Genomic DNA, 13,482 nt, shown 5'->3' with positions numbered 1-13,482 from the left:
CAGTCATCTGTAGCGACACCGAGGTTTACTGGGATGGTGATGAGATGGGACTTGTGGAGGATTCTGGACTGAGTTCCAAAGCCCCCGATAAAGGCGAATCTCACTGGGAAGTTGGCGGAGGGCAGAGAACATAGGAGTTAGTAGACAATATAGGCAGATGGCATATGCTTTAAAAGGAAAAGGAGTTTTTTAACTTTTTTTTTAACATTTATTCATTTTGGGGAGTGAGAGAGACAGAGCATGAGCAGGAGAGGGGCAGAGAGAGGGGGAGACACGGAACCCAAAGCAGGCTGCAGGCTCCGAGCCGTCAGCACAGAGCCCGACGCGGGGCTCCAAGTCACTGAATGCGAGATCATGACCTGAGCCGAAGTCAGACGCTCAACCGACTGAGCCCCCAGGCGCCCCAGGAAAGGGGTTTTTAATATGAGGATGGGAAGAAATAGCCTGCCAGGAACAAGAGTGGGCTAGAAAAACATTCCCCTTCCTCCCAGCCCCACAGATCTGGGGAGCCCAAGAGAGGGCCACGGTCCTCAGGGACGGGAGGTCAAAGAAGCACCTCGCAAAGATGGGACACCATTCTGGGTGACACTGCCTCACGGAGAATAGGAAGGGATATCAGAAAAGAAGAGTTAAAGGTAGCGGGGGGCTGGGGCGGGGGAGCCTCGGCGCAAAACAGTGTGAAGGTGGAAACCCCAGAGAACGTGACTGTGGAAGGAGAGGGGGGCTTGCTGATGCCCCGGGAGGGTGTTTGGAGAGCCCCACGGTCGCAGATGGAGGGACCCTGCAAGGTTGCCCCAACATCTCACAGCACCGGCCGGTGCCGCAGTCATCCTGGCTGCGAGCGTTCAATCCTCGTAAATCCCGTCGGCGTCTCCCCATCAGCCTCGCCGTCCAGCCCGGATTCATGCGAGCTGATCCGGGCCGGACCACGCTGGACTTTGCCCGCGACAGCCTGTGCGGCCCGTGAAGCGCCCCTCTTCCCCTACCTCTCGCTGACAAAGAAAAGAAACAGCCTCCTTTGTGAGACGGAATGTCTCCGAGGCGATCTAATAATCCCGGCGCCTTGTAGCCCGGTATTTTCTCTGGAATAAGTTGTTTATATTGCCGGTTCGAAAGCTGACATCGGTTCTCTCGCCAGCCAGGATTTATAGCGTTTAATAAGGGTGTTTCTTGGGTCCATCTCGACTGAATCTATCATAACTGGTCCTCACTGCAAAAAAAAAAAAAAAAAAAAAAAAAGTCAACCTCCTGCTTTTTCTTACACAGTTTTTTTTAGTATGTTAAAGAAATAGCCAGCGCTGACCGTTTTCTTTAAGTGTTCTTGCACACGTAGCGGAATGCATCTTCGATTTCAGTTGCCCTGAAACGAAATGTTTAAGGACGTATGGTTATCCTTTTCCTCTTTTAAATTCCTTCTCTTTTCTCTCACGTGCTTTATCTTCCTAGAAAGAAATTCCTTCACTCTTAGGACCCTTTGTCTAAAGAATCTTATGTAATTGCTCTAAACGTCGTTGGTGGACAGCCAACTAATGGCCAGCCAGGCAGAATCGGACCGGCCTCCCTACCGAGGTTAATGTCTTTGTGTGAGGGTTTTCCTGGACTCACAGCCAGGGAGGTGATTGTGACATTTACGTTGGTACATGGCAGGTCCCTTGCCCCACTCCCGATACCGGCCGCCCTTCTCCGGGCGCAGAACATTTCCACCTGCAGAGTCAAGCCCTTGCCTTGTGCTTCTCTGCTCTCAGACGTGCAGAATGACGAGATCAAACGTGTCTACGTGCTGGGAAAAACGGGAGGAGGCTATTATGGGGTAAAGTACAGGAAGCCCGAACTACCTGGGTCCTGCCCCTACTGGCCACGCCTCCCAGTAGATTTCAGGGGAGAATATATTCAGAGGTCCAAGCAAGTCAGAAGGGGCCACACCCACCTGCTGGCTGGCCTGGGAGCCCGTTCACCCTCTAGGGTAGCGGACCAATGTCTGGTCTCCAGATGAAAGCTGCTAGGAAGATCAACAACATTGCTGTCCATCCTGGGGGGGCTGTGTGATGGGGGAGCATTGAAGTCTAGCTGGGTGCTTCCTTCTGTTTGGGGACGGAAAGCTGGCAGATGTACCCTCCGTCCCTGAACGGAGGGTAGGAAGAGGGTTAGCATAGGAGGCTCGAGGCTCAAACACGCCTGTGTTGGGGGAGTGACCGGGAGACAGGCGAATGTTCCTTGTGGACCTATGACAACACAGATCCCGGGCCCAAGAGATTCTAAGGACAGCTCTATACCCCTTCCAGGTAAAAAGCTCGGCTACACCTTCAACAACCGGAACTTTCACAACGTGTCTTTGGGGCAAGGACAGGAGGTAGTGGCTGAGGCTGCTCTGGACCTGGCTGCCAAGAAAGGTCACTGGGTTATTTTGCAGGTACGACCCCTCTGCCCCGATGGGGGTCATTCTTGACCCCATAGCTGCCTGGACCTGACAGTCTCTGGGCTCCTCTGACCTTGCCGCCCCTCTCCCCTGCCTTTCCTTCCACACCCTTGCCTGTCTCGCTGCCCGATCTTGTCTCCTTCCCTCTTATGTGGTCCTCTCCCCATCCCTCTCCATAACTCCTTGTCCCTCGCCCCTCAAACCCCCTGCCACTCTCTCTAGTTTAATGTTTTTTAACGTTTGTTTATTTTTGAGAGAGAGAGAGAAAGAGAGAAATAGAGCACGAGCAGGGGAGGGGCAGAGAGAGGGGGAGACACAGAATCCGAAGCAGGCTCCAGGCTCCAAACCATCAGCACAGAGCCGGATGCGGGGCTCAAACCCACGAACCGTGAGATCATGACCTGAACCGAAGTCGGACTCTTAACCAACTGAGCCACCCAGGCGCCCCTACTCTCTCTAGTTTAAACAGTTCCACCCACATCCTGTTCGGTGCCTGCTCAGGGAGTAGGCATCCAGTTGAGTCCATGGAAGCTGGATCGTGTTCACCCCGTGATCCCTTCCCACGCGTATCAGGAAGACGCGAAGCGGCCCCTCTCCTGTGGCCCCCTGTCCCCTTACCCCTGTTTTATGCAACTTGCAGGGGGAGCTGGGGCCGGGGCGGAACAAGTGGCTCAGTTCCCTTTTCTCCCGAACGGACTACAGCCGCTTCTGCTAGAGTGCCGTGGCTGTGGCACAGGCACTTATGTCACGACCGCGTCCTTCACCACATTCCCTTTAGGAGAGATCCCCTCCTCCATCACCTTTCTGCACCCAGCACACCCCCGCGAACATAGTAGACACCCAGCAAAAGCCCGGTGGGCGGGAGAATCAACGAAGAAATCAATGCAAGGAAAAATAAAACAAGAAAGGTTTCCCCCCCCCCCCCCGCCCCCCGCCCCGCCTGGCCAACGGAGCCCCGGCTTTCCAGGCGGCCCGCTGAAGTCTTAGCTCCGACAGGGTGATTATAAATGAATTCTCTAACAAATTTTCACTTCACCAGCCCTTTCAAATCCGTTGCCTTTGCCTTCAGTTATTTGCAGCAACTCTGTGAAATAAGGATGGCCGATGTTACTTCCCCCTTTTATAGAAGAGAAAGCGGCACTCAGAGGCCAGATTGCTGCGGCCGAGTCCTGCGCTCAGTGCTAATCTGTGTATTTAAGGCTCTGCGAGCAGGCTTCCTCAAATATTTACTGAGGCGCCTTTATCTGTCCATCACAATGAAACATATTGCAACAAAGCCAAGCGGCTATCCTTTCCGGAGTGAAAGATGCATTCTGCAGAGTAGCCCTAAGAAGTAACTGTGGACTTAGACCAGACAGACAGATGGCAATCAAAAGGGGGGGGGGGGGGGGTGGAGAAGGCCTCCAAGACCAGACACAGGAGCTTGCTCTTGGAGCAGGAAGCCTTCCCAGTATGTGAGCCGAAATGCCCCCGTGTGTTTTAGGAAGATAAGTTGGGCCACACTGAGCAGAATGGTTTGCAGAGAGGGCGAGGGGACTCCAGAAAGCTAGCCACGAGAAGTTGACATCAGTGCTTTTCAAATTGTAACACGCTCACAAGTCACCGCAGGATCCTATTAAAATGCGCCGATTCAGGAAGTCTGGGTGGGGCCGAAGAGTCTGCGTTCCCACCTAGCCCCCAGGTAACGCCAACTCTGCTGGTCCACGGGCCCCGCTTTTGTGTAGCAAGGGTTCAAGTAAGGCAGGTGTCAGATGTGGTGATCTGGATTTGGAGCGTGTGGACCGTGTGTGTGACTCTTCAAGCGTGGCCCGGGGACCAACATCTTCAGCATCACCCGGAACTTGTTAGAAGTGCAAATTCTCAGGCCCCACCCTAGACCCCCTGAATCAGATACTCGGGGCTGGAGCCCAAGAATCTTCGTTTTAAGAAGCCCTCCGGGGGGTGCCTGGGTGGCTCAGTCGGTTGAGTGTCCGACTTCAGCTCAGGTCACGATCTCGCGGTCCGTGAGTTCGAGCCCCGCGTCGGGCTCTGTGCTGACGGCTCAGAGCCTGGAGCCTGTTTCAGATTCTGTGTCTCCCTCTCTCTGACCCTCCCCTGTTCATGCTCTGTCTCTCCCTGTCTCAAAAGTAAATAAAACATTAAAAAAAAAATGAAAAAAGAAAAAAGAAGCCCTCTGGGGAGATGGGGGTGGGAGACGGATTCCTATGCATAGTCCGGTTTGACAACAATGTGCCAAGGAGACTTGGGATATCAAGAGATAGGGTTCAGCTGCAAGATACTGGCAGGTCTCATTGCTGGGAACCCCAAGATTCCTGCTGCAGTGAGCTGTATTTGATGGCCAGGTCCCTCCTCTAGCTGCCTTCCAGAAACTGTTTGCTGCTGACAAAACTAAGCAGATGCCTGCATGGGGGGGGGGGGTGGTTGGGATCTTTCCTTCCCACTAGAACATCCACCTGGTGGCCAAGTGGCTGAGCACCCTGGAGAAGAAGCTGGAGGAACACAGTGAGAACAGCCACCCAGAGTTCAGGGTCTTCATCAGTGCGGAGCCAGCACCCTCCCCTGAGGGCCACATCATCCCCCAGGGCATCCTGGAAAACGCCATCAAGATCACCAACGAGCCTCCCACAGGCATGCACACCAACCTACACAAGGCCCTGGACAATTTCACTCAGGTACAGCCCCGGGGAGGGAGGGGAGAAGAGCGCCCCCCCCCCAAAGAGCCGATTCAACTGGGTTAGAAGAACATGTACCTGTCGGGGCGGGGGGGGGGGGGGCGTGGCGAGGGGGTGACTGGGCTCAGAGCAGTGCCATGTGGGCGAAACGTATTCCCTTTGTGACTGGCCTCCTCCCAGCACCCACCGAGTGCAACCCAATTCTCAGTTCCCAGATACGCCTGGGGGAGCTGAGCTTAGGGTGGGCTTTCTTCGGCGAGAGGCACGGGGGAGCTCTCTGCAAGCCTCCGTGCTACCTAAATATCCCAAGGTGGAGAGGGGCCACGTTGCTAGAAATCTGATGTCACACACCGGTCGCACGCTGTCTTCAAGCAGGGGGTTGACACTCGTGTTCACGTGGTGACAGTTGACATCTACGTGCATCTCGAATGTCGAGGGTCCAGAGAATCCAGGTGTCAGATGTGGGGATCGTAATCATATGTTAGGCTCTTAACGCGTGGCCCCCAGGGCAGCAGAAGCGCCTGGGAACTTGGTAGAAATGCCAGTTCTCAGGTCCTACCCTAGACCTGCTGAATCAGAAACTCTGGGGTGGGGCCCAGGAATGTGTGTTCTAACAAGCCCTCCAGAAGATCCCAATGTACAGGCCACTCTGGGGACACTGTGCTACAATGGAACTGGGAACAGCAGGGCATCGGGCTCAGATGTAGGTACTGGAAGGTCCATTACTGGGAATCCAAGACTCGCGTTGTGGGGCGTGTATTGAAAGCCAACAATAGGGTGGTGGGTAACTAACTCCATGTGTGAAGTCCCACTTGCAAAGTCTAGCTCGGGCTTTTTGCATCTTCTCCGGAGGCAGGCTGTCTGGTAGCTTCTTCCTCAGGGATTTGCGCCATCCTGGGGAGGGGAACACACGAAGGTGTGAAGGCCGGGAGGTTGGGGGCACCTTAAAGTCCATCTGCCACGCTGGGCCTCGGTGGAGTCCAAGGGGAGGGTTCTAGGATCTGTCCTCTCCGATGATCGTCTTTGTATCTCTGGCTTCACAGAGCCCCTGCTCTAACTCGACACAAGTCCCCGATGGGCCATCTAGGAACCCTGAAACGGGCCGTCCCACGGGACACCTGTTGTCACTAACCCAACATGACCCACCAGGACTAAGGGCCCTTTGGGGCCTGGTTTCGCTTAGACTAACATGAAGGGGTTTTGGCTTTATTTTTCTCTTTTAAATTTTTATTCATTTGTTAATTTTGAGAGTCGGGTGAGAAGAGGCAGGGAGAGAGAGAGTCCAAGGAGGCTCTGCACCGTCAGCACAGAGCCCGACACGAGGCTCGAACTCACAAACTGCGAGATCATGACCTGAGCTGAAGTCGGACACTCAAGTGACTGAGCCACCCAGGGCCCCTAACGTGAAGGGTTTTTTGGTGTTTTTTTTTACTGAGTGCATGATACCCCTTGTAGTGTGGGGACCAAGCAGTCCCACTTGGAGAGGAAAGAAAGCTCCCACTTGGAGAGGAAGCTCCAGTTCCACTTGGAGAGGAAAGAGAAGGAGAAGCAAAACTTGTCCAGCCCTCTTTTTCACTCCCTTCCCATCCGAACCCCCAGACCCACTCATAATGCAGAACCGGGAATGGGGAAACACGGCCAGGAGATTCAGGCTGTTTTCGTTAAGAAACACCTGCCCGTTGCAACATGAAGCAGAAAGTAGGGTGCTCTCTTTTCCAGGGGCATTTTCATTCCTTTCTTTTTAAATTTTAAAATAAAGTAAAATGTTAAAAATAAAATAAAGTAAAATGATAAAATAAAGTAAAATAAAATAATATAAAATAAAGTAAAAAATAAAATAATAAAATAAAATAAAATAAAATAATACATTTTTCTTCCTAAATAGGCCTTGACTAATCCCCTAGGTACTCTGTACCAGAGGTCAGAACTTCTAAATTTTCTACATCTTATATTCCACATAGGGGAAATCTACATTCTCGACTTTGAAATCGATAGCCTTCTTTCCCCGGAAGGCGGTAGCTCGTTCCAAGCAAAAACACTTCTGCCCAGAAAAGGCACTGGGTGGCCCAACAGGGTGAACATACGCAATGCCACGGAGCTATGTTCGCTTCAAAATGGTGCAGATGACAGATTCTATGGTGTGGATTCCACCAGGAATTTTTTTTTTTAATTAACAATTGAAAAGAAAAAGGCATTGGGATGCGGTTAGTTAGCAAGCTCCATCTAAGGGCACAGTCACAGACTACTCTCAGCAATTTTGCCTTGAGGGTCTTGGGCAGATCCGGGGAGAAGGGCCATAGTTGCCTCAGATACCGAATCTCCTAATGATTAATTATACAAGAGTATCCCCTACCCACGGACCCTTGTCCTTGGCTCTCTCTCCCTGCCAAACCCCTGTCCAGCCTTGGTTATGAGGCCGCTGGGAAATAAGTCCCAAGGGTGCTGGCTTTCCCTGGCTATTCTGTCCCCACCACCGTTGGGTCTTTGGCCATTGAGAGCGATCTTCGGTGACTCATTCTGAGAAACAGAGACAGACTTATGGGTATATCCATTGCTCGCAAGGGTTTTACTTGTTCCATTCTGCTTTTATGGGTGCCCTGGAACCAAGGCCCCCATGAACACCCCCTATAATTCAGAGCCCTGTCTTAACCATTTAAGGGACAAACTGCAGGACGGAGCTCTTTTTACCGCTGCTAGCCGTGCTGATCGGGGACGGTTATTTTATTCTGATGTTGTCAGGTTTACGGTGAAGGGCGCAGCACTCCTCTGTTTCTCTCGTGTCCCGTCCCTCCCTCAGCAGCAACCTCAGCCACACGAGCAGCGATTACACCTACGACAGTCCCACGACGGGCAAGCAAGGCGTGGCAAGCGGGGCACCTGGCCGGCTCAGTCGGTAGAGCCTGCGACTCGAGATCTCGGGGTCATGAGTTCAAGCCCCATGTTGGGTACAGACATTAAATAAATAAAACCTTAAAAAAAATAAAATAAAAAGGAAAGAAAAGCATAGCAGGAAGGGGAGAAATCAGAGATGATGCTGTAGGAGTCCCCACCCACACCCCAGCACAAAGTGATACTCCTAGGACCAACACAACTCTCAGGACCCACTACCCTGTTTCCCGTTAGCTGTGCTTGGCATGTCCACGGGGGCCAACATTAACTGTAAAGCAAACCCTGTCATCACCTGAACCTAAATCTTAACTCAGATTCTAATCTAGAACCCAGCCCCTCTGCAAGGTCCCCTCAAACCCTGAGCCCACGCTGACCCACAGCGCGACCTGCATTCCTACCGTGGCTCAAAAACCTAACCAGGACGTACGGTGACCTCGTCCAGCGTGACTTCCGGCCGCCATAACCCACACCCTGCTCTGTGCTGCACAACGGCAGGTCTTTGCTAACACTGGAGGCTACGCTTTCCTTTCAGGACACGCTGGAGATGTGCTCCCGGGAGACGGAGTTTAAGAGCATCCTCTTTGCTCTTTGTTACTTTCACGGGGTGGTGGCGGAGAGACGAAAGTTTGGGCCGCAGGGGTGGAACTGCCCTTACCCCTTCAACACTGGGGACCTCACCATCTCTGTGAACGTGCTGTACAACTTCCTGGAGGCCAACGCAAAGGTAAAGTTCCCGGCCAGCACGGGGGGAGGCGGGGAGGGCCATCTCTCAGAAGGATGATGTCGCATCGGCACAGGGTAAAGGGGGCACACGCTGGGGACCATCTAGACCCTCTCCAAGTAGAGGGAGGAAGGACCAGCCCGGGGCCAGCGGGAGGCCAAAAAGAGCACCATGGGATGTCAGGGCCAGGAAAGCTCAGGAGACCAAACTGGTGACTCACGCCTGGTGTGATTCTTTGTCCCAGGGCCCACCAGACCACCCCTGTGCCCCTGCGGCATTGTGGGGTGCTGTGGATTGGCAGAAGAGACCCCATGCTCACCTGATTCAAGTTCCCAGTTTAATCAGCCAAGAACACCATTTAAGGGAATGTGTAGACCATGAAGCCTCTTCTAGTTAGCACGCCAAACATAGTATCAGCAAAGGCCACCTCCCCTTCCTGGTGGGGCACATGAATCAGGCCCAGAAGCCCTAAGCTACTCCTCTGCCCCCAGCTCCACGGCCCTTGCCCCCATAGCACCGTCTCTTCATTTCCTGCACTGAGACATGGCTTTCCCCAAGTGGTTTCCCGCCTGACTCCAATATCGTGACTTTCGTGCTCTATTTCATTCACTTTGAACTTTGGAAGGAGACCATAAATTAATACGCTAAGTAATGGCAGGAAATTAGACCGACAAGCATCCTGGTCCTTCCTTTATTCCATTTGACATTTGCTTATTTAAAGGACTTGTAGGTAAAGCCTGACTTGATTGCCACAGTTAATGACCGTGGAAGAGGGGAGGCATATAGGCAAGGGGGTTGGCACCTTGCCTCTCCTCACCCTTGGCTGTAACTTCTCAAGCATTTCGTGAGCTCCCAGGCGTGCCCGACTCTTCGGGGCACTAGGGGTATGCAGGTGAAGAAAGCGTTGCTTCTAATTTGAGAGGCATCCCATCTTGCGGCTGATACTCTGTCCATGCGTCAGGGCAGCCCCGATGTCTGTGCGGAGGTCTTTCTTCCCTGTGTCTCAGGTCCCCTATGATGATCTGCGCTACCTCTTTGGAGAGATCATGTATGGAGGCCACATCACAGACGACTGGGACCGGAGGCTCTGCAGGACCTATCTGGAGGAATTCATCAGACCGGAAATGCTAGAAGGAGAGCTGTGCCTGGCACCCGGGTTCCCACTCCCGGGCAACCTGGACTACGCTGGTTACCATCAGGTAAGGCTCTGCTCATACGGGACCTGGGCCTTCCTTCCATCCTGTTCTGCAGGACCAGGATGCACACACAGGGCCAGGGAGGAATGGTCTAAAGAACAGAGCTCAGGAGCCCCCGGGTGGCTCAGTCGGTTGAGCATCCAACTTCAGCTCAGGTCATGATCTCGAGGTTCATGGGTTCGAGCCCCCCGTCAGGCTCCGTGCTGACAGCTCAGAGCCCAGAGCCTGCTTCGGATTCTGTGTCTCCCTCTCTGTCTGCCCCCTACCCCTGCTCACGCTCTGTCTCTCTATCCTTCAAAAAAATAAACAAACATGGGAAAAAATGTTTTTTTGAATACAAAAATAAAGAACGGAGCTCATATGGAGTTCGGTTCTCAGCCCCAGGTTTGTCCTGTTCGGTTTGAGAGCTGTTGGGTGCCTCGCCTCAAATTAGTGATAACAATTGAGCTTTTGGAGATCTTTCTATTCTTGATGCTTGGTTCAATAATTCTATTTGTTGATCTTTTTCTACAAATAACATCTGGGGCTTTCATTAGATTGCTTTCATCCAAGATATTGACAAAGCCATTAGGAAGAAAATTCCAGGTTCAGAATTTAGCCAACTTTGGGTAAAGTTTATATTAGTGATTCTAGATATCTTCAGAGGGACAGGAGCTTGTGGACAGATCACTTAGCCTCCTGTTCTCTGAGGGCTGCTGTGAACACAGACACACACACCCAGGTGAACACACACATGCCCAGAGAGCTCTTCTGACTTCTCATTTCACTGTGGCCACAGCTAATTTTAAAGTGCCCATCTTTGCCCATTTAGGCTGCTACGGGAGATAGATTAGAAGATAATTTTTTTTTTAAATCTTTTTTGCTGCTTGACTTTGAACATGCCTAAAATAACTTTGAATACCAAACTTAAAGGAAATACCGGTCATCAAGACATTAACGACAAACTTAAAAAAAAATTTTTTTTTTTTGAATTCATAAAATTTAAAAAGATAAGACGTCAAAGTCATTCAATGCAGAAAACCTTGGACCTATGAAAAGAAATTTAAAATGGTAAGGCTATTTAAAGAAAATAAGAGGAATGTGGGGTGGTGGGGAGATGGGTTAAATGGGGGATGGGATTAGGGAGGGCACTTGTCGGGGTGAACACTGAGCTTCGTAGGTAAGAGATGAATCACTGGGTTCTACTCCTGAAGCCAAGACTACGCTGTATGTTAACTAAGTTGAATTTAAATTTTTAAAAAAAGAAGATGATTTTTAAACTACTTTACCAAAAGGCTTCAGGGCTTTAGCCAAGAAATTTGTGCAAGAGCACCCCCTAGTGTCCACGGGGCAGTCCAACAAGAGGCTGGAGCCAGAAATGGGCAAAAACCGTGTGGTTTGCACACTTCAAAACAAGTGAGGATTTTTTTTACACCTGTCGTTTTTTTAATGTTTATCTTTTTTTGAGAGAGAGAGTATGTGTGAGTGGGGGAGGGTCAGAGAGAGAGGGAGACACAGAATCCAAAGCAGGCTCCAGGCTCTGAGCCATCAGCACAGAGCCCAATGTGGGGCTCGAACTCACGAACCGCTAGATCATGACCTGAGCTGAAGTCAGACGCTCAACCAACTGAGCCACCCAGGCGCCCCTTTACATCTCTCTTTAATCCGCCAGTTAATAGGTGGTTACAGGGCACCTACCAAGAGTTCAGGAGGGTGCTGGGGGCCGGAAGAAATACAAAAATAAATACACAAGTTTGCCTTTGAGGGATGAGCAATCTTTCACTTAGACTCGAGGATGCTCACACCAAGAAATCATCAAAATCAAATTAGGAACCAACCTTGAGGGGCACTTTCTCACTGTGTGGTGGAAAGAACTAGAAAGGGCACTCAGAACATTCGGAGAGGAAAGGGAGCCTTCAAAGCTGGGGACCCAGCCTAACCAACCGTAGGGGTGCATTGCCTGGATGGCACGATTAAAAAAATGTTTCTAATTCAAGTAATTTTTGCCGGGGGCCCAATTCCCCGGTTATCAGCGAACCTCGCCTTGTCCCACAAGCTCTCTTTTGCATCTGTGGTCCCATATTTGCATTTAGCTTTGTTATCTCTGATTTAGATAAATGGGGGGGGGGGGGGGGGAGAAAAGGAATTTAAGGGCAAGGGGGCCGGGACCCTGGGAGAGCTTGAGTGACATACCAGGAAGGGATCCGTATTTCTTAAGGACCCTGAGAAGTCCCTCCGTGTGTGGAGGGACAGGTGTAGACCAGGGAGCGGCAGGAGCAGGGCAGACTGGAGAGGGATCAAGTCCTCCAAGCTTCTGCAAAAGGAGCATGGCCCCGTGGGCGTGGAATTTCCGGAAAAGCGGCCTGGCGCACAAAACCAGATGGTGTGGAGGCGAGGCTGGCAGAAAGGATGTGCACCAGGAGGCGGAGAACGTGTCCACGTCTCAGCAGGTGTTGGTGAACGGCGTCCGCCTGGAGGGCCAGAGGGACGCGGGTGCCTCATGCCTGCTGTGACCCACCGCCGTCCCTCAGAGGACGACCCGGAGTGGGAGATGGCAGACGGGAGACACGTCTCGGTCTGTGTTTGAGCGAGCTTGCCCTCGACTTCCAGTACATTGATGCCGAGCTGCCGGCAGAGTCGCCCTACCTCTACGGCCTGCACCCCAACGCCGAGATCGGCTTCCTGACCCAGACCTCGGAGAAGCTCTTTCGCACGGTCCTGGAGCTGCAGCCGCGGGACGGCCACGCCGGAGAGGGAGCAGGGGCCACGCGGGAAGAAAAGGTATGTGGACGGACCACTCGAGATCCTTCCGGGGAGCCGAGGATGGCACAGCGAGACGCCCCTTCCCGCTGGCCGCGTTGGCAGGGCGCGTGCAGACCACACTGTGCACAGCCGCCCCTCGCACACGGCTGGTGCGGCCTTGACCCACCACGCTGGTCCTCTAAATCACAGGAAGCCCCTGCCGTTGCGTTTCGTGGTTTGCTTGCTTGCTTGCTTGCTTTCATTCTTCCTTCCTCCTTCCTCCTTCCTTCCTTCCTTCCTTCTTTCTCTTTCTTTCTTTCTTTCTTTCATCCTTCCTTCTTCTTTCTTTCTTTCTTTCTTTCTTTCTTTCTTTCTTTCTTTCTTTCTTTCTTTCTTTCTTTCTTTCTTTCTTTCATTTTTCCTTCCTCCTTCCTTCCTTCTTTCCTTCCTTTCTTTCTTCTTTCTTTCTTCTTTCTTTCTTTCTTTCTTTCTTTCTTTCTTTCTTTCTTTCCTCTTTCTTCCTCCCTCCCTCCCTCCTTCTTTCTCTTTCTTTCTTTCTTTCTTTCCTTCTTTCATTCTTCCTTCCTTCCTTCCTTCCTTCCTTCCTTCCTTCTTTTCTTGTTTCTTTCTTTCTTCCTTTCATCTTTCCTTCCTTCCTCCTTCCTTCCTTCTTCTTCTTTCTTTTTCTTTCTTTCCTTCCTTCCTTCCTTCCTCTTTCCCTTTCTTTCTTTCTTTCTTTCCTTCCTTCCTCTTTCCCTTTCTTTCTTTCTTTCTCTCTTCTCTTTGTCTTTCTTTCCTTCCTTCTTCTTTCTTTCTTTTTTTCCTTCCTTTTTCTTTCCTTCTTTCCTTTCTTTCCTTCCTTCCTCT

At 51.6% G+C, this 13,482-nt stretch overlaps 1 protein-coding gene across 1 annotated transcript in view; it reads left to right on the top strand.

The window, feature by feature from the left end:
* Positions 1 to 13,482, top strand: part of DNAH9 (dynein axonemal heavy chain 9) — a 333,637-nt gene that overhangs the window by 288,876 nt on the left and 31,279 nt on the right. The window contains 5 exon segments of the mRNA XM_053893249.1: positions 2,283 to 2,410; positions 4,861 to 5,088; positions 8,510 to 8,701; positions 9,706 to 9,897; positions 12,484 to 12,654. Of these exon segments, the coding sequence (XP_053749224.1) occupies positions 2,283 to 2,410; positions 4,861 to 5,088; positions 8,510 to 8,701; positions 9,706 to 9,897; positions 12,484 to 12,654 (911 nt within the window).

The sequence above is a fragment of the Panthera pardus genome, unplaced genomic scaffold, assembly GCF_024362965.1.
Source record: "Panthera pardus isolate Hobbes unplaced genomic scaffold, ASM2436296v1 HiC_scaffold_3, whole genome shotgun sequence".
Classification (NCBI taxonomy): Eukaryota; Metazoa; Chordata; class Mammalia; order Carnivora; family Felidae; genus Panthera; species Panthera pardus.
The sequence above is the reverse complement of the archived record's forward strand: the minus strand, read 5'-3'. Positions and strand labels throughout refer to the sequence as shown.